General features: G+C 38.4%; 1 protein-coding gene across 15 annotated transcripts in view; it reads left to right on the top strand.

The window, feature by feature from the left end:
- Positions 1–20,550, top strand: part of Neo1 (neogenin 1) — a 199,572-nt gene that overhangs the window by 159,996 nt on the left and 19,026 nt on the right. For 7 of the 15 annotated variants that reach the window (XM_074062073.1, XM_074062063.1, XM_074062065.1 and 4 more), the window contains exons 14-23: positions 656–766; positions 1,809–2,003; positions 5,275–5,370; positions 7,690–7,913; positions 7,992–8,130; positions 9,977–10,084; positions 11,289–11,483; positions 12,144–12,176; positions 16,266–16,334; positions 20,401–20,545. In XM_074062073.1, the coding sequence (XP_073918174.1) occupies positions 656–766; positions 1,809–2,003; positions 5,275–5,370; positions 7,690–7,913; positions 7,992–8,130; positions 9,977–10,084; positions 11,289–11,483; positions 12,144–12,176; positions 16,266–16,334; positions 20,401–20,545 (1,315 nt within the window). The remainder of the gene's footprint in view (positions 1–655; positions 767–1,808; positions 2,004–5,274; positions 5,371–7,689; positions 7,914–7,991; positions 8,131–9,976; positions 10,085–11,288; positions 11,484–12,143; positions 12,177–16,265; positions 16,335–20,400; positions 20,546–20,550) is intronic. The other 8 variants (XM_074062068.1, XM_074062070.1, XM_074062064.1 and 5 more) reach the window with 3 other exon arrangements.

Raw genomic sequence — 20,550 nt, forward strand, 5'->3', positions numbered from 1 at the left:
GTATTTTCTAGCTTGTAATAATAACAATGGTAATATTTAGAATGGAAGGGTGAGCTGAGATGGAAAGCAAGAAGTTAAAGAAAAGGGGAAAACAAATACACAGACAAGAGGGAGACAACAGAACAAGGTTTCAGACAAGAAAGTTTCAAAGGTATAAACAGGAAGTGTTAGTGCACTAATTGACAGTAAGCTGAACAGACATTAGAAAGAGAGAGGATTGAAAATCAAAACTAAAAAAATAAAGATAAGAATAAAAATAAAAAATAAGTGAATGAAAGAAATATCTACATATAAAAATGAATTAAAATAAAATGGAAAATAGAAAATTAAAAAAAAAAAAACCAAAAAACCTCCAAGTTCAAATGCAATGAAGTTTCAGTCTTAATAATTTGGGTGTCCGTCTCAGTCTCCAGTCCTGGAGATGGTGCCTCAGATGTTGTTATGTAGTTGTCTCATCAAAGGGGACGCATAAAGTAGAACAAAACTACACACACACACACAAAAAAAAAACCCACCAGGTGTCCCAAGTTCAAATGCAATACAGTTTCAGTAAGTTTTTCAGCATGCAGGTGTAATTTGGTTGTTTGATGAGATGTTATTGATCTTGTGTTTTCCAATGCTCTTGCTTCAGCTTGTCTTGTCTTTTGGTTCTTAGGTCTCGATAGAGGAACTGAATATAATTTTCGAGTGGCTGCTCTCACAGTCAATGGTACAGGTCCAGCAACTGATTGGCTGTCTGCTGAAACTTTTGAAAGTGACCTAGATGGTAAGAACAATTAGAGAGCTGGCATGTGATAGATAATAACTGTAGCCAGTGGCTTTGACTGGAGAACTGCATGCTTTGCCCTAGAGCTGTGATTTGGAAAGGGGTATAACTGTTCTCTTTCCTGTAAAGCAGCGAGGCTCCTCAGATAGGTTTTTTCCCCCAGTGGCTTTTAGAGAAGTGTCTAGTTAAACAAAGCCAGAATAGATGAAAATATGCAGGTGCTTTAGGTTAGGGTTTTTACCAAGGCCATTAAATAGATGGATAGTCTGAAATTTAACACTGATCACATCAGTTGTGCCTTTTTTCAGTTGTAGTTTCCCTTTTCCTTAGTCCTAGGAACCCTGCCTTTTTTCTCACCTGTTTTTTCAATGAATAACTCCACATGGGTGTATATCATCACTTAACCAGTGACAGGTGCTGTACTTGGGAGCCCAAAGACCTGGATTCTTACTCTGAGTCTTATTTCACTAATTTTTAAGTTAAGTAGTGATGTATACCTTGAAGTATATGAAAGATATTATAAATTACCCACCCTTTAAAACCTCTTGGTCTCCTACCAATTGAATCAGTTGTGGAGCTCAAATTTCATTTTTTCTGATCTATGGATTATGTAGGGGAGTCACAATGATTGGTCCATTGCTGTAATGTGATGCTCAGTCTTCTGTTGACACCAAGTTTCTAATTTCTTGGTTGTCATACCTTTCTCATTACACCTGGTAGAACAGGGAACAAAGTGTGGGACAAGGTGCTACGCATGCTGAAAGGCATTTTCTTCGTTTTTCTCCATTAGGCAGAGGTTCTGAATCTCTTTGTCTTCACTTCCAAATTAATATTGCAGTGTCTTGTATTTAAGGCTGCTTGGGTTTTGCTTTCTTCATATAATGTGTAAAACCATGGACCATATTTCACTATACATACAGGTTCTGTTTGAACTCTTGGACCCAAGTAGTAAGTTTGGCAGGAGGCTGAACCCTGTTCCCCTAGGAAATGCTGATGTATTCTAAAGAGTGATCTCATGTTGCTTTTCTACTTTCCTTCCCAGAAACTCGTGTTCCTGAAGTGCCTAGCTCCCTTCACGTCCGCCCTCTTGTCACCAGCATTGTAGTGAGCTGGACTCCTCCAGAGAATCAGAACATTGTGGTCCGAGGCTATGCCATTGGTTATGGCATTGGCAGCCCTCACGCCCAGACCATCAAAGTGGACTACAAGCAGCGCTATTACACCATTGAGAATCTGGGTGCGTTTGCTAAGTGCAGCAGTAATTATGTACACGGCTTCTTTCTTTTTAGCTTCCTGTTCATTTTTAATTTTACAGAAAAATAGCAAACATGCAGAGAATTCCTTTTACCCAGCTTCCCTCGGTCAACATTTAACCACGTTTGCTTCCTTCTGTCTTTCTGTATTTTCCCCAGAAACATTTGAAAGCAAGTTGTAGACATGACATAACCCTCCCATTAATAATTAATTTTAACATGTAACTCCTAAAATAAATGTCTAACATGCTACAGTTAATCAAAATCAAAATGCAAACACTGAGACATCATCTAGATGATGAAGTGCTCTATTTGGCACTTTTCTCACCAATGTCCTTTATGACAAAAAGAAATCATTGTTCTCTGGTCCAGGATCATGTGTTGTGTTTAGTTACTGTGTCTCTTTAGTTTTCTTTGACAGAACCAATTCCTCCACTTTTTCTTGACTTTGATGACTGACAGTTTTGAAAAATACAAGCCATTTATGTTCTGTAGAATGCCCTCAGTTTTGACTTGTCTAACATTTCCTCACTGCAGTCAGTTTATGCATTTTGGGGATGAATGATGTGGAGGTGGGTTCTTGTCAGTGCATCATATAAAGAAGCACAGGATAGTCTGTTGCTAGTGCTGTTAACCACTTGCTTAAAATGGCATCTGCCACATGTTCCCACTCTAAAATTATCACTTTCCTTTGTAATTAATAAGTACTTTGTGGATAGACACCGTGATTCATGCCTGTGATTCCAGCCTCAGGAGGCAGAGAGTGGGAGATCATGGTTCACATCCAGCCCAGGTAGAAAATTAGTGAGAGCCCTATCTCAATCAGTAAGCCAGGTGTGTGCCTGTGATCCCAGATATGCAGCAGGCCATAGGCAAGAGGAACACAGTCTGGAGACAGACCCTATATGAAAAATAACTAAAGCAAAAAAGAGCTGGAGTGTGGCTCAAATGGCAGAGCACCTACCTAGCAAGCACAAAGGTACTGCCCACCAAAAACAAGAAAAGGAAAAAAGAATAAAGTTAGAAAAGTCATGTTATCTGATTTCAGGATGACTTACTAAGCTATAGTGAAGACATTGTATGGTACTGGTGTAAAGGAAGATGTTACAGGTTTGTGGAACAGTGGGGAATCCACAAGTAGAGCTGCACATATATGACTAATTGGTTTTTTGACAAAGGTACTGAGGTAATTCAGTGGGGAGAGAATATCTTTTCAACAAAAGGTTTGGGCATAATTGGACATCTGTATGAGAAACAGAAGGAACCTCAACTCTTATGCCATACACAAAAAAAGACCTATGTACAAGAGCTAAAACTATAAAATTTTCCAGAAGAAAACATAAGAAAAAAAATTTCATCACCTTGGAGTAGACAAGGACCTCTTGGGATCCAAAACAGTACAAACCATAAAATTTTAAATTTGATCAAATGGACTTCATCAAAATTTTAAGCAGCTACTTTTAGAAAGACACCAATAAAATGAAAAGACTTGGAGAAAATATCTTCCATTCAAATATCTGACAAACAGTTTGAACCTAGAATATATAAAATCTTTTACAACTCAGTAAGAATAAAACCTAATCAAAAAGTGGACAGAACATTTGGGTAGGCACTGTGCCAAAGAAGATACTTGAGTGAACAGTGAGCATTTCAAGTTAAAGCTACAATGAAATACCACTTACTGCACACAGACTAGAATCAGTAAAACGTAATAATTTGACAATACTGATATCAGCGAGGATGCAGAATTAGAATTCTCTTACTGACTGTTGGGAATGACTTATTATGGTGCAACCACTTTGTGAAATAGTTGGAGGTTTCTTACGAAGTGAACAGTACAATGCACCAATCCCACTCGTAGATATTTAACCAGGAGAAATGAAAACATGTCTGCATAATGGTTTCAACAATAATGTTTATTGTACTTTTATTTATATAGCCCAAAAGGGGAAATAATAAAAATAATAATACTCCCCTTAATAGTAAGTTGTGCCATATTCATGTAATGGAATACTAGTTAGTGATTAAAGGTAATAGGCTGTCAATACACACACTTAACAGAAATGAGTCTCATAAACGTGCTGAGCAAAAGGTGAAACACTAGCAAGTACTTACTGTGTTACTACATTTTTATGAAATTACAAAGGAGGAAGAGCTTATCCACATTGACAAAGTGAGATTAGCAGCTGCGTAGAACCAGGAGTGGTAGGAATTGACTGCAAAAGCACAACTATTTGAGTTTTTTGGACTGTCTTATATCTTTATTTAGGGTTGATTATACTGGTATGTTAATTTGTCAAAACTTAATGTACGCTTTAACTATGCTAATTATCCTCATAGTTGACCTAAATTAAAAATTTTTCAGAAATACTAATATTTTATAATGAATGAATCAATTTTGGGTATCATTACTTTTCCAAATTGGATTATCGTTGTAAATCTTTGTTTGAAAGATTTGTCTTTTAATCAGAATCTTCCCTGATAAAATTTTTATTCAAATAATTGCTTTGTAGATATCTTTCCTAAAAACAGCTTCAGGAGTCTGACAAATGAGTTACTTTCATCTTTTCCGGTAGAAAATAAGCAGCAATTTAAGTCTAGTAAAAAAACAAGTAGGCTTTCTTTTTTTCTTTCAAAAAGAAACAGCACAGCTAACCACAGAAGTCCTTCCCCACAACAGCAGTCTTACAAAGCAAGGAGGGCTTTGCTGGGGGATAAAAATGTCCCTGTGATGACCAGCCTCCTACTGCTGCTTCCTTCATGAAACTATTGAAATGAAAATCCTTTGCAATGCAGTTAGGACTTGACCCCTGACCTTCAGGCGCTTTCAGTCTAATAAGAGAATGAAGTTACACAGGAAACAACAAAGTGAGTTGAAGGGAAGCATATTCAAGAGATGTACAGAAGAGCAGTTTGGGAAGAAACTTACCTGGGCTTGAGAGATTGAGCCAGAATTGTGTTTGGAGTACGGAGTTGAAAAAGAACTGCGTGTGTGGCAGAAAGTAAACAGGTGAACTGTTGGTAGAGGGTAGGAGAGAAAGCACAGTCCACCTCCACTCCTGAGACTAAGCCAGCCCAGGAAGTTGACCCGTCGGGTTCTGTTGTGCTGTGTGTGCTGCTTTCTCCACATCTCACACCCCAAAATAATCCCATATAAAAAATGTAAATTTCTCTTGAGCTTCTCTGCAATTAAGATTATACATAGTCACCCTTGACTTTTTAAAAATTCTAATCATTTTGACTTCTTTCCCTCAGACCCAAGCTCTCATTATGTGATTACCCTGAAAGCATTTAACAACGTTGGTGAAGGCATCCCCCTGTATGAGAGTGCGGTGACCAGACCTCACACAGGTAGGGCATCCCAGCACTGTTCCCTGCAACTTATATAGAGTATTGACATGAGGTCCCCCGATAGGTGCTCATGAAGGAAAAGTGCATGGCCATTGGAGTACAGACTTCAAATGGGAGACTAGTCTTCAACAAGAAGTGCTGTTAATCCCTGTTACGCATGTTAGAAAATATTAAGCTCAATCATGTAAGTTATTCTGTCTGGATATATACATATTTTTAACACGTTAGAATCCAGAAAGCATAGTTTCAAGAGAATTAAAAGTGATTTTTCATCTTTCAGGCATGTTATAACTAAAATGAGCCAATAACTGAAAGGAGCTCTGTGTCACCAGAGGAATTCTGCAGGTGACTTGTGTGGCATTAATACATGGATTGGTGAAGCCAACATCTGTTTTATTGGTCACCTAAGTTGGCTTGGAGAGTATTTTCCTGTGTCTTTTTTATAAGCTTCCTATTTACATAAAAGGTCTAAAGTCAGGCACTTTGTACTTTTGACCAGTTATACCTTTATTATAAGAGAAATCAGATGTTCCTTATTTTTTTCTTTGAGTTATGTATTTTAAATATTGCTAAAATAATGTAAGATTTCTATAGTGATCTAAAACATCTAACTTTGAATGAAAAATTTATCAAAATAAATAGAGTTCTAACTTTTTAAAGGGTCCTAAAAAAACAAAGGGTTTCTTTGTAATGATACTTTTTCCATGTGTTGCCCACAACTTTGAGTCAATGTTGTCTGATATGTCTGCTAGCTGCTCCGTATACTCGTATAGTCTGGCAGTACTGTTAAAAGATGATCTTGTCCTGTTTTAGGAGCTGCTTCAGACCAGCATCCTACTGCATGTTCAGTAGTTTTGTCCTGTCTTCTCCTATTTATAAGTTCTCTAGAAATAACTTTAGTATTATAAGGACAAAAGGAATATTTAAATAGTGGTCTTCTACTTTCTTTAAATTGAGCTGTAACAGAAAAACATTGAATTTATTTTCATTTATGTGGCTAGAAATATACAAAGAAATATTCCTTATAACCTAGTTTGTATAACCTAGTTGCCTTTTCCAAGAGTTGGTACATATAAGAAAAGATTACTCAGCGTTCTAATGACTTCTGCACCCAAAGGTACATTTTCTGTCACTAACTGGTATAACTCCTGCCAGTCTTTGAACAAAGGCCTGGATTACGTAGCTGTTCCTCTTTTATTTCTGATCCTTGTTATGCAAGAAATATACACAAAGAACCTATTACCTTCAGCGTGGCAGTCATTCATAAACAAGGTCTGTGCCTTTTCAGATTTGAGATACAGGAAGAACCAGTCACCATAGCTACATGGAAAACACATTTTAAACCTAAACTTTTGAAGTAAATGAGTATGCATACTTAGAAAAACTAATCGAGAATTGGGAAAGCCAAATGGATCCTGCTGAATTGTCCCAGTCCTGACCATTATCTGTGGTCCTGATGCTTTTGTACTTGTTCTGGCCTCTGTTTTTGCAATGACTCAAGCAGAATAGCTGTTGGATAGAACTCTGCACAGCACATGTGTATAGGCTTTTCTTTCCATCAAATAAGTGCTCTGATTTCTAAAGTTCATGAAGGCTGTATCCCTTGGACCCATGTTGACCATGGGCTCTCCCTTAACTAATGGAAACTCATCACTACATGGTTCTCTGACTCTGCTGAAGAAAGTACAGCAGATGGTCCAACATGGTGTCAGCTTTCCTTTCTCAAGGAAGAGAAGTGGAATGTCCTTGAGTTACTGTGGGTTTATTCAGCTGTGAGGCGTATCAACAGGTCTGAACTTGACCCACTGACTGACAATCAGGACACAGATTTGAGAGAAGAATGCTTACATGTCCACTAATATGCACTGATAACAAAAGCCCAAAAATTCAGCCACATTGACTGAAATCTCAAAGCAGTGAGCTTTGAATTGCTTGTTCAGAAGTTATACCATTCATTTTTAAAAGCAATTTTAGTTTTTTCATGATCCTTTGGACAGGAGGTAAAGTCTTCAAGTAATTTTTTAAAAAATTCATGCGTATAGTAACATAATTATTAAATTATCATATTTTAATATGCCTATAGAATATAGTTGGAAATATAGTTGATTACTGCCTTACTCAAATTTTTCCTACCAATGTTTTCCGGAAAGAACACAAGTAGAAATATTCTTTTAAATGAATGAGGGTTACCTATTAACTATGATTTTCTTTCTTTTTCTCCATTTTTCATCTTTCATTCCATTATACTACCCTGCATTTCCCTTTTATTTTTATTTACGTTAAAATGTCACTTCCCTTTTTAAATTACTTTTTGCCCAGACGCTTCTGAGGTTGATTTATTTGTTATTAATGCTCCATACACTCCAGTGCCAGATCCCACTCCCATGATGCCACCAGTGGGAGTTCAGGCTTCCATTCTGAGTCATGACACCATAAGGATCACATGGGCGGACAACTCGCTGCCCAAACACCAGAAGATTACAGACTCCCGGTACTACACTGTCCGATGGAAGACCAACATCCCAGCTAATACTAAGTACAAGGTACTGACACATTTGCTGTGGGTGTAAACAGCTGTTGGAATTTCCTAATCTTAAAGTTCTTGATTCATGTTTTTCTAGAATGCAAATGCAACAACTTTAAGTTATTTGGTGACTGGTTTAAAACCAAATACACTCTATGAATTCTCTGTGATGGTGACCAAAGGTCGACGATCAAGCACATGGAGTATGACAGCCCACGGGACCACCTTTGAATTAGGTATGTGTTGTTAGAACCCATGTCATGTGGCATTTCTTCTCTTCGAACCAGTTGGGAATTCATGACAGTCCACTGTCATATTCCAAGTCATGAGATTTCCTCATTACCTGCTTTTACTGCCCAAGGCATGTGTTGAGTACATGATGGACACATTTACAGAGCACAGTGAGATGGTCTGCTCTTTCAACTATATGTTTTCGTCACTATAGAAGAACATTAACACATAGCAAGATAATAGAATGCAAAACACACTGGATTTTAGGAATCAAGAGACTCGAGGTCAATCCTAGGTCATCCGTCTCTGTGATCATGAGCAACCCATTCAGTGTCTCAGAATCTTACTTTCTTCCATCCTGTGAGGAATAATAATCACTGCCCTTCCTACTTTATAGGTTATTGTAAGGTAAGATAAGGAACAGATGGGAAAGCATGTGGTAAATTATAAAGCATTGGTAGATGTAAGAGATTATTGTCATTAATCCTGCTTTACTGGTAAATTGAGATTGAAAAAATGAAATGACCTGCCCTTGACCAAGCAGTTGCCCAGCCATGCTTACTAGAGCCTGAAAACTTTACTGGATGACCCCAAAACTGCCCCTGAAGACTTTCTTGGAAAATACTTAGTATCTTTGCAAAATCTTTCACTGAAATATCCTTTAGGGTTTTGTTTGTAAGTGGACAAGAAGGAGAAAAGAAAATTAACTGAGAAAATTAAGGATCAAGCAGGCTGTCCGGGTTTGAGAGTCTGTTTGCTTTTTGCTTACTTTTAGACTTATCCTTCCACTCTCTTTGGGCTTTCCTAATATGGAGGTTTTTGCCACCAGTGCCTTTTGTGAATAATGAAAATCTGGACATATATATATGTTCTATACAAACTGACTTAATCCTTCTGCACAATTGACTGAAATTCCTGTAGAAAAAGAGGGATTTGGAGAGGTAGAAGTATACATAAAAGACTAAATAGAAATTCAGTTTACTTTTTTGCCAATGTTTTAAGAATGTCTTTTTGCTTTAATTCAAACTCATTACTAATAAATGAAATTTGTATTTTCCCTTAAAATTGTAGTGTTTCCCCAAGTTTCCTTCTGTCTTATACTACAATTCCAGTACTTTAGGAAGAGAAGAGTAAATTTGAGAGTGTACTTGCTGTGTACACTTCCCTGCTGATACATTAAATGTGTTCGGCTGTAACATAGAAATACTGTTGTTTTCATTTTGTTTTTCTGTTGTACAACTTTTCTTTTAGAGCAGTGATCTCGGTAGTTGGCACCTTGCTTTCAGTATAAGTTTAAAAAGAAAAAATGTCAATTGGTAAGTTATTTCTTTAGGAAATCAAACTTTTAAGTCATACTTGGTTTAGAGAGCCAGCTACAAGAAAGCCATTTTATACTTAAAAACATTCTAACTAAATAATCCAAATTGAGGAAATCATCTTAGACAAATTACTTAATTCCTCATATTTTTGGTGTCCTGAACTTTAGGAGGCAGTGATAGCCATCTGTCAGAATTACCATAAATGCTAAATGAGATGCTGTTTGTACAGTGCCTGGCACATAGTATGAACGTGGTGCCAGTGTCATTTTATTCTCCTACCTATCGTATATGTCCTTACTTCTAGCCAGGGTGCCAATTCTGTATTCTCATAGTATGGTGATTTCTCTTTGGCCCTTTACATATTCTTTTTACCATAACTACTTACACATAGACAATGAGTTCTTTGAAGCCAGGAGACTTTATCTTTTTTTCGTCTTGTTCCTTTATTGTACCTTACAAATGGAAAGAGTTTAAGGAAATGGTAAATTATCCTGACATGGACAGGAATCATTGAAAGACTATTATTTTGTAGTTCCTACTTCTCCACCTAAGGATGTGACAGTTGTGAGTAAAGAGGGGAAACCCAGGACCATAATTGTGAACTGGCAGCCTCCCTCTGAAGCCAATGGCAAAATTACAGGTAAGATGCCTTAGAGTGTGTGTGTCTGTGCTGCTCCAGGCAAGTACTCTGTTGTTAAGAGAATTGGGAATCTGAAGGCTGCCTTGCACTCCTTAAGAGTGGTATGAATCATGGTTGTCCTTGAAATTACAGTGAGGATAGACTGTCTACAGTGGCATAGAAATAGGTCACTAGCTGGTGGCTGTACCTGCAGGTCTCATGGGGATGGTGTATCCTAGACAGCCTTTGTTTATACTATAACCTTATTATATGTGTATATTTATTTTCCTTGGGAAAGCTGTTCACTGCCTAGGTGACCAACTTTGGAGTTGTATACCCCTGCTTAATTCTACTAGGCAATGCCCAATAAATATAAATTGTGTTCTTTTATCTAAAAGCCCAAAAAAGTCCATTCAGCTTTTAATTCCTTCCCCCTCCTCCCTTGCCCTCGTAGACCTGCTACTTCAGCTTCCTCTACTCTTACAACTAGTTAAAAGCTTGAATTGTCCTAGCCCTTTGAACGGACCCAGAATTTTCCCTTGGACTTCCAGAGTGAAACTTTGCATAGTAGAAAGGACACTGTGCCCTCCTCAGCCTTATCATGGAGAATTGGCTGTTGGTCATTCCCTTTGGAGCCTGTGCTCCATGTAGGAATGTGCTTGAGAACCAGTTTGCCTTCCAAAGTGTGAAGATACTGGCCCAAAGAAACAGAAAGTGTTTTGTTTTTTAGCACTGTCTTCCTTTTAACTTTCAGTAAGAATCCCATTAAATATATTCTGGTCTTTATGTCATTTTTTTAGGTTTTGACTTTCCCTCTCCTACTTTTTACTTTTGTCTTTTAAAATCAGAAACCATAGTTTCTTTGCACTTTGTGGTTTAGGTAATCTTGTTTGCAGTGCTTCCTGTCCCACTTGTGGGAATTGAGTGCCCCCTAGTGAAAACATACAGAGACTGTTCACTGTGGCTTTACCCACACAAAGTCTGGGAGAACTTTATCAGAGGTTGCTGCCAATCTGCCAGTTTTTCTCCTAGGAGATCACTTTGAAAAGAGCCAAAACAGCATACTATGCCATTACCAAGTTTCAAAACTGCATTATTTTAATTGCAGACCCTTGATATTCAGATTTTATGCTGCAGTGTGTGTGTGTTGTAATATGCATTTATTGACTTCCCAATTACAAAAAGAAAAGCGATAATGAGATTTCCCATTAACTCATTTGGACAGGTTACATCATATATTACAGTACAGACGTGAATGCAGAGATACATGACTGGGTAATTGAACCTGTTGTGGGAAACAGACTGACTCACCAGATTCAAGAGTTAACACTTGACACACCCTACTACTTCAAAATCCAGGCCCGGAACTCAAAGGGCATGGGTCCCATGTCTGAAGCCGTTCAGTTCAGAACTCCCAAAGGTAAAGCTCCCCCAGCTGAGGGATTTGTTGTGTCTCCTTAGTGGGACTGTGCTTCTAGGCTTTCTTCAGCATAAGAAACTGGGTATTTTGAGAAGTCCTAAGGATGAGTTTGTCAGCCACAGCATGAAGATTTATACCAAAGGATTCCTTACCTACCCACTGACCAAATCAGTGTTCACCAGGTGACTGGCCTGTTCATATCGCAAACAAGGACACCTTGGCTCAAGTTATTTGGGGCAGATGAATTGCAGTGATACATAAGTTTTTACCAGACAAATCAGATGTGATTCATTTGGTTCTGTAGAGAGCAGTGCAGCATATTATTGTGATGGATTGTTCTCTTTTAGCCTAAAAGGCTTATTTGTGAACCTTTGTAGAGAACAAGAGACTAAAAAGGGCCTTTTTTGTAAAACTCAAAATTTTTAAAATGGAGATGAAGTATTGAAATAAGCAAGTATAGGCTAATAAAATTTAGTTGGGGACTGAGTCTGTGGAAATATGGAAACCTGTATTTCTTTTCTGTTAGTACCAAAGCAAGACTCAGTTTGTTTGGAAGTTTGTGGGGATTTTATTTTTTTCCTTTAAAGCTTTTGTCTATCACACCTTCAAAGCTTGTGATCTTTGCTCTTGTTTTTTCTTCCCCTGTGCTTGGCCTGTTAGCGGACTCCTCTGATAAAATGCCTAATGATCAAGGTAATGAGTAGATGACCTCTCTTTCCTTTTCTCTCTTTTGTGACCTATTATGAGCTTTTTGTTTTTGTTCTTTTTTTTTGTTCCCTGAAAATCAGTACCATGTGTTAAAAATCACATATTTATTGCCAAAGTGGAGTTGAGTCCATGTCTGTGGCCCTTGGGGTATGTGAAAAGCTGGGAGATTCACTTAGGAGCTGAATAGACTGGCAGAAGAAAACTGAGTTGAATAAACTGAGCCCTGAAGCCATAGGAGACTGACCTTATTAGCCTAAGTGTTAAAGTACTGAAGTTGTGTAATAGTGACAGAGTCACAAAGAAATTAGTCATACCGATTTCTCATATTTATAGCATCTAGAAGTTTATTAGTGTCTCTGAATGAAATATTGTAACCAAATTCAATGAATACTGTATTTTCCTACTCAACAAAGAACCTACAAATATATTGTACTAAATTATGTAATTGTCCATGACCAAGAGTTGCTTCGTTTATTCTGTTATGATGAGTTAGTCCTTATCTCTTTTTCCATATCTTCTCCTAAATATATCTGATCATCTTAAAACTATTTAACATGAAAACGTGAGGAGCATGGTCCTTGATGTCACCATTCTGGAAATCATATATCAGCACTCTTTTCTTTTTTTTTTTTTTTTTTCATTTTTCTTTTATTATGTACATACAAGGCTTGGTTCATTTCTCCCCCCTGCCCCCACCCCCTCCCTTACCACCCACTCCACCCCCTCCCGCTCCCCCCCCCCTCAATACCCAGCAGAAACTATTTTGCCCTTATCTCTAATTTTGTTGTAGAGAGAGTATAAGCAATAATAGGAAGGAACAAGGGGTTTTGCTGGTTGAGATAAGGATAGCTATACAGGGCATTGACTCACATTGATTTCCTGTGCGTGTGTGTTACCTTCTAGGTTAATTCTTTTTGATCTAACCTTTTCTCTAGTTCCTACTCCCCTTTTCCTATTGGCCTCAGTTGCTTTAAGGTATCTGCTTTAGTTTCTCTGCGTTAAGGGCAACAAATGCTAGCTAGTTTTTTAGGTGTCTTACCTATCCTCACCCCTCCCTTGTGTGCTCTCGCTTTTATCATGTGCTCATAGTCCAATCCCCTTGTTGTGTTTGCCCTTGATCTAATGTCCACATATGAGGGAGAACATACGATTTTTGGTCTTTTGAGCCAGGCTAACCTCACTCAGAATGATGTTCTCCAATTCCATCCATTTACCAGCGAATGATAACATTTCGTTCTTCTTCATGGCTGCATAAAATTCCATTGTGTATAGATACCACATTTTCTTAATCCATTCGTCAGTGCTGGGGCATCTTGGCTGTTTCCATAACTTGGCTATTGTGAATAGTGCCGCAATAAACATGGATGTGCAGGTGCCTCTGGAGTAACAGTCTTTTGGGTATATCCCCAAGAGTGGTATTGCTGGATCAAATGGTAGATCGATGTCCAGCTTTTTAAGTAGCCTCCAAATTTTTTTCCAGAGTGGTTGTACTAGTCTACATTCCCACCAACAGTGTAAGAGGGTTCCTTTTTCCCCGCATCCTCGCCAACACCTGTTGTTGGTGGTGTTCAGCACTCTTTTCATTGTAATTGCTGTGGAGGGTAGCCGTACTTGGTGATTTTTACCTCTGGGAAGACAGCTAAACCATGATTTCCAAACTAAAAAAGAACACTGAAAGTAAATTTAATAACTGTTCTTGTGACTTGAGAGTAGTTATTAGAAAGACAAGATCTCTGAGGCTAGGCATTGTAGAGCATACCTGTCATCCCCGCTACTCAAGAAGCAGAGATTAGGTGGATCTCTGCTTCAAGAGCAGCCTGGGTTAAAAAAAAAAAACTTCATAAGATGCCTATCCCAACCAATAAGCCAAACATGGTGGTGCGAGCCTGTAATCCCAGCTACATGGGAGGCACTGGTAAAGCAAAAACAGTCAGGGACATGGCTCAAGTGGTAGAGCATCTGTCTAGCAAATACAAGGCCTTGAGTTCAAACCTCAGTTCCACAAAAGGAAAAGAAAAGAAAAAGAAAGGAAATGAGGGTGTGAGGGGAGGAAAAGAAAATACAAGATTTTAGTTAATGCAAGGAAAAGTCAGAACTTGAGGAATTGCGTTTCCGGGCTCTGGGTGTGTGTTTGCATTCATCGTATCTTTAGCATATTAGGGAATCTGCAGGCATATTTCTGCATTGTGGAAACATAAAAATATAATATTAATTATAATATGTATGCACAGAATAAAAATGTGCCCTTTGTTCTTCCACTTCATTTGATAACCAGAGTGCAACTCTTTGCTGCACCGTACCTCTGGTATTCAAATTTCTTTACCTATTGGTGTATTTGGTGCTAGGTTCATCCTTACAATTTCTTGTTCATAGTTCAAATTTTTTTTAAATAATCAGGAAATAAAGGAATAGAAACCAACCAGTTTATTGGCAAAGCATTTTTGGTGACTATTTATATGATATGGTGCTCTGGATACTGTGGCTTACAGGTAGCCAATTGGAGGGCCACAGACACCTAAATATGAAGAACCTTAAGATGCTAAGGAGACCTTGTTCAAGGGAAAAGCATGTGAAAAACAACTGGTGGTTGCCATGTGTCATTTGGGGAAAATTATGGCATCAGAAGAAGGGGATAAAGTACACAGTAGAAAAGCAGTTGTGGACTGAGTGAAATTCGAGAACATGCCCTTTTAGATAGCCAAGGACCTCTGTTCTCTTGGAGGTTTTCAGCTTCCGGAAATATAGCAGACACTGTTTAGTCTCTAGATTTGTTCTGTTAAGTAAACTATTACCAACAATTTCAAATTGGAATTTCTTTAAAGTATGATTATTAAAGGACTTGACATTGGCAGTAAGATTTTGCAGGAATACATCTAGTTTATTCATTTCTAGTCAAGCTTTTTTTGTAGAAATAACTGTCATTCTCTGCCTCTATAAAGGAAAGATTGTATTCTTCCTTGAAGAGTCATTATGCTTATACTCAATACTTCTTGAATATTACTACATATCAGGCAGCATTCAAAATGTTTTATAGTACTAAATTTCCATTTAATCTCACAAGTTTTGTGACATTGATACCATTAGTATCCCTGTTTTCCAGTGAGGAAACTGAGGCCCAGAAAGAATAGTTCTGTAACTTGTGCTATGTGAATAAGCTAGTGTCCAAGTGTGGCCTGCTAGGTACTATGCTGTGTGAGCCAGGAGGAGCAGCTTTCACTCGGCAGTTCTTTCAGACCTCTTGTCAGGAGACTAACGATGCTACTTTTTGGCTACAAACCTTGGGTTGAGTGATATCCTTATTTTATGGGGGAAGGGTTCCTTGTGTTTGCTTTACCCAAGCAACTTGGCTATAAAAGTGAAGAAGATGACTCAAGACCAAGAATAAGAATATTTTTAAAAAACTGATATTTGAGTTTTCTAAGGTTTGCTGCTAGGATGGCTGCAAGCCTAAGGTCAGCAGTCACACTGTGCCTTGTCACAATGGATTAGGAGACGTGACCTTTGTGAGTAACTTAGGAGGATGAGTTTTGCCATCTTTGAATGCTTAGATGACAGAGGAAGAACTGAGAACCCAATATGACCCTTCAGTTACTTTCTTGCTCCTGCTCAGGCTAATTAGACTCTTGGAAAGACAACTTTATAATTGAGAAAAGAATTGGAATGATACTGCCACTGACTAGGCCAGATCAGCACAACTGGATCCTGGCAAGAGCACAGTTCTTAGTGGTTTCTTTTCCAAAGGAAGTTACATCTGCCATAGTCCTCTCTGAGCAGCCCTTTGGGAGCTGTTTCCTGGGCTAGCAAAATGTCTGTGTCCCACTTCCTGAACAGCAGAGTAGCAGTCTGGGCATAGCCACAGAACTAAGGTGTCAGCCTTTCAGATGCTTCATTGCATAGAAGGTTAGACCTTAGTTTGCCTTGCACACTTAGGCTTATATTTCCCATTATTTGTTATTTCATTTTCTCACAGAGTAGACTGAAAAGATTATGTTTTGTAGAAAGCACCTACTAGCTGTGAAGTGGACTGTCACACCAATGTGTTGGGCCATTACTAACATGATTTCTTCTCTTCAGCCTTAGGGTCTGCAGGAAAAGGAAGTCGGCTGCCAGACCTAGGATCTGACTACAAACCTCCAATGAGTGGTAAAGACCTTCTTATGGCTTTTTCAGCCTACTCTGGACATGAAGCAGTTTTGCTTAAAATATTCAAGTGTGTTTTATAGCTTGCATGGTGGGTTTTAGCATGTTAATTTATTTCCTTTTTTTTTTTAGCAGATCTAGCATTAGGCATTTTGGTGGTAAAGTTTAGCTGAATTAATACAAGCCTGATCATTATAAGATCTGTAAATAAAATTGTTTCCCCACATAGCCAGCTTAAGACAAGATTAATTCCTAAACAAATGACTCATTCTGTTGTCCATTAACTCTAGAAGATGTTGAAAACTTTAAAAATAAGTCCTCTGGTAGGATTTAGCCATCAACCAAAGCTAGTCAGGAAAACGCTTTAGAATCATTAAGTTATTCCAATACTACTTACTGCACTGTTTTTAGTTTGGGGATTCTAGAAAGTTCTTTCCATTCTTACCACCATCCTAAAAACTAGTGTCTTCTAATTTAGAAACACTTTGTTCTCTATAGAACTTCATTCACATTTCTACTTTCACACTTGAAAGCACATTTGATCCTTACAACCCTGGGAGCAGTGAGAACAGATTCCGTTATTCCCAGTTAATAGTTAAGAGACTTAGTGCAAAAGTAACTTGCCTGGGGCTACCCACTAATTCTGGCACAGGTCCTAAATCCAGGGTTCTGTCTTTGGATTGTTCTTTTTACACAGTCACATGCAGCCTAAAAACCAGGATTCTCTGCCAGATGTGAGAATCTAGAATGGCAAAATGTCCACAAAAGTAGTTACTAGAGGCCAGGTAAGATGGCTCATGTCTATAATCTTAGCTACAACCAGGAAGCAAAGGCAGGAGGATCAGGAGCTCAAGGGCAGCCTAAGCAAAGTTAGCGAGACAACATGTGTGAGGTCCTGGATTCAATCCCCAGTACTGCAAAGGAAAAAGAAGTAGTTAGTAGACTTGATCTTTACTGTCTCATCAGCTTTTCTCACAGACATACAGAAGAGAAAGGCCTGTCCTCTAGGGCCCCGTAGTCATAATTGTGGGGATACAATGATCTCTTAATCTCCAGCTCCCCGTTTAAATCAAAAGTGGCACTGCCCATACTTCAGTGAGATCAGCCTGCTCTTAAGAGAACAGACAGACTTGCATGCCTCAAGAAATTTTTATGCTAAGAATTGTTCACAAGTTTCTCCTCCTTTCCTTTGTTAACGTTTTGTGCTAGCCACAGTATAATATCCAGGCTGTGAGAAAAGTAATTATGTCTCTCATTTATGCATTTGTTCATGCCTGTGTGTTTTTAAAGGTTAAGTTCTATGCAGCAGGCTATAGAAGGAAGAGGAGTAACAAGTACCTATAGAGAAAAGGGAAAGCTTTGGAGAAGAGGTAGTGACTACCCCAGGTCTTAAAGGACGCATGGGAGATTGCTAAATGTCAAAGAGGGGACTCAGACATTCCAGGAAGCACTAACAACATGCCAAGAGGCATAGCAATGTAAAACCAGCTGTTCTCTGTAGGAATCCTCGCCTAGAGGAAGGATAGAATTTAAGCTGAAAAGGTAAGGTAGGTTAGAACCAGCCTGGCAAGAGCTCAAATACCAATGCTAAAAAATAAGAGCTTTATCCTATAAATAACCTGTTGAAAATATCTGATACTTCTTGTATATTACAACTTCCATTTACTCAGTATCTACTGTTATTTTACTGTGAGAACATGAGTTGGAGGCCAAGAGTATGAAGTCAGGGAAAAGCAGTTAGGAAGCTGTTGAAACAATCCAGGGGAAGCATAAGAAATGCATGTAATATGATCTGGGGTAGCAGTGTTGGTACCCCTTTTGCCAGTTCACTCTTGCTCTATCCAAGATGGAAACTTTGTCCAGCTTGTATTAGAGATCAAATGCAGTTAAATGAGAATTTGTCTGTGTCAAACGCAGCAAAGAACTACGACTTGACTACCCTTGCTTACCTCCCATATCCCAGCTCCCAAGCTTCTGATTTGCAGTGGCTGCCCTCACCAAGTACCCAACCCAGTAACTTAGCACTTTTGGTAATAACAATGTTATGTAAAGCCCTGCTCTGATATGAACAGTATGGTTAATTTTTTTGGCCCCAATAAGTCTTTCCCAAATATCAGGTGTTATTTTATTGAAGGTCACCATGTACAGTTTGTTGTCTGTCTACTTACCATTTTCTCAGAAATAAATGATAGAAATGATTGAATCCAAATGTAGAAGAATAAGCTCTTAAGCCCTTCTGAATCAGCTCCAGATTTAGTACTGTGCTTAGACATAGTCTATAAAATCATAGAATCAAAGTTGGAGGATCAGCTAGCTAATCCAGTGTTGTGGAAAGGATTCTCACAATGGGTAAAATTTTGGATTAGATCATCAATGTATAAGCCAGGTGGTATGAGAATCACCTGAGGAATATTTTTCTAAAAGCACAGACCATACCTTCCTGGTAGGAATTTCTTTCGTAATATACCACACTAATAGGATGCCTCTTAATACTTTTAGTAACTACAGACTCACTATTTGGCAAAGCAGCTCATCCCATTATTGTACAGCTCTGATTGTTAGATAAGGGAGTGATTAAAAGGAAAGATACCAGATATCGTGATATCTGTGGTTACATCTGTGTGATGGATTGGCCACATTTTATAATGTGAGCATGGATGATATAAGTAATGAAGTGAGAAAACTTAAGAGCTACATAACAGACAACCTTGATTTAAAAAAAAAAAAAAAAAACCCTGACGTCATCTTATAAGCATTGGGAGATAGTAATACTAGAAGTAGAGAACCTGGGTTTCTTTCAGTCCTAAGTGATCTGACCTCTGCATACCTCGCTGGCTTCCTCTTTGTCTTTTTCCTTCTTTCTTCCCTCTGCCTTGCATCACTCTGTGATTAAGCCATGCTGGCTGCCTTTTTCTGCCTTGGGGTACTTCCATTAGCTTGTCTGTCCTCTTTTGGAAGTGTTCTTCACTCACATCTTTGTGATGGGATCCTTCTTGTCATCTAAATGTTAGCTCAAATACCATCTTCTCAGAGAAGTTCTTTTCTTTTTTTTTTTTTCAATCTACTTATCAAAAGAGTAGAGCAAATTAAACTTAGAATTCAGATTGCATGCTCCAGAGATCTGTGTTCTTCAGGGTTTGTCTCTCCAGTCACTGTCCATAGAACTCAGAAGTTGTAGGAATGTGCAGGCTCAGACTCAAAACCCAGCTTCTCCAGTGTCTTGAAAGGGACTGTACACTCAGAGCCCTGTGCTCCTATGCACAGAGCCACAGTGGATGACCTCTTCAGGATATCCATATTGCATTTGGAAAAGCTAGTCATTGTTTTATCCCTTCATTTTATTTTTTTCCCACAGAATTCATCACTAACTAATAATTTCTTACTTGTTTATCATTTGCCCCAGCCCTACCTCCAACATGCACATCTTTGCTGTTTACTGTTGCATCTTTAGTACCTAGGACAATGATGGGCACATATGGTGGCTTGATAGATACTTGTCAACTTAATGCATATTTGCAGACCTCCTTTTTCCTGAAGTTGAATAAGAAAATTAACTCTGCATGGTATGGTCTGTGTGTTTATAAAAAGAGATTCTTTTTCAAATTTTTTTGTAATCTCAGACATCTATATTTTGGCATATTTTGCTTTGTGTGAATACACATTTTTAAATAATTCTGAAAGTCAAAAGCCCAAATGGCTTAGAAATGGTGCTTTTCAAGATGAATTTGTGTATCTTATAAATAAAAACAAGATTTATCTTTCTCTATTTATAAGGACCCTTTATAGTCCAAGTATATCTGCAACCTTGAATGTTCAGTGCTGTTGAAGAAGCTTTTATAGAATACTGCCTTTGAGCAGGTCTGTGCTGAGCTCTGCACATAGGGTAGGCTCTCAGCTCTCTAGAAACCTGTCTAGGGAGATAGTCACCTTCATGCAGCACTTTGCAGCACACTGATGACTGCTGTAAGGAAGTTCACATGAAATACCCTGGAATGGATATATTACCAGATGGAGTGCATTCCTTAAAATTCTCTAACAGATTAACCAATGTACCATTTTCCCTGTGCAGGCAGCAACAGCCCTCATGGGAGCCCCACCTCTCTAGACAGCAGTATGCTGTTGGTCATCATCGTTTCTGTTGGCGTCATCACCATTGTGGTGGTCGTGATCATCGCTGTCTTTTGTACCCGGCGTACCACCTCTCACCAGAAAAAGTAAG

This window comes from Castor canadensis, chromosome 19 (genome assembly GCF_047511655.1).
Source record: "Castor canadensis chromosome 19, mCasCan1.hap1v2, whole genome shotgun sequence".
NCBI classification, from domain to species: domain Eukaryota; kingdom Metazoa; phylum Chordata; class Mammalia; order Rodentia; family Castoridae; genus Castor; species Castor canadensis.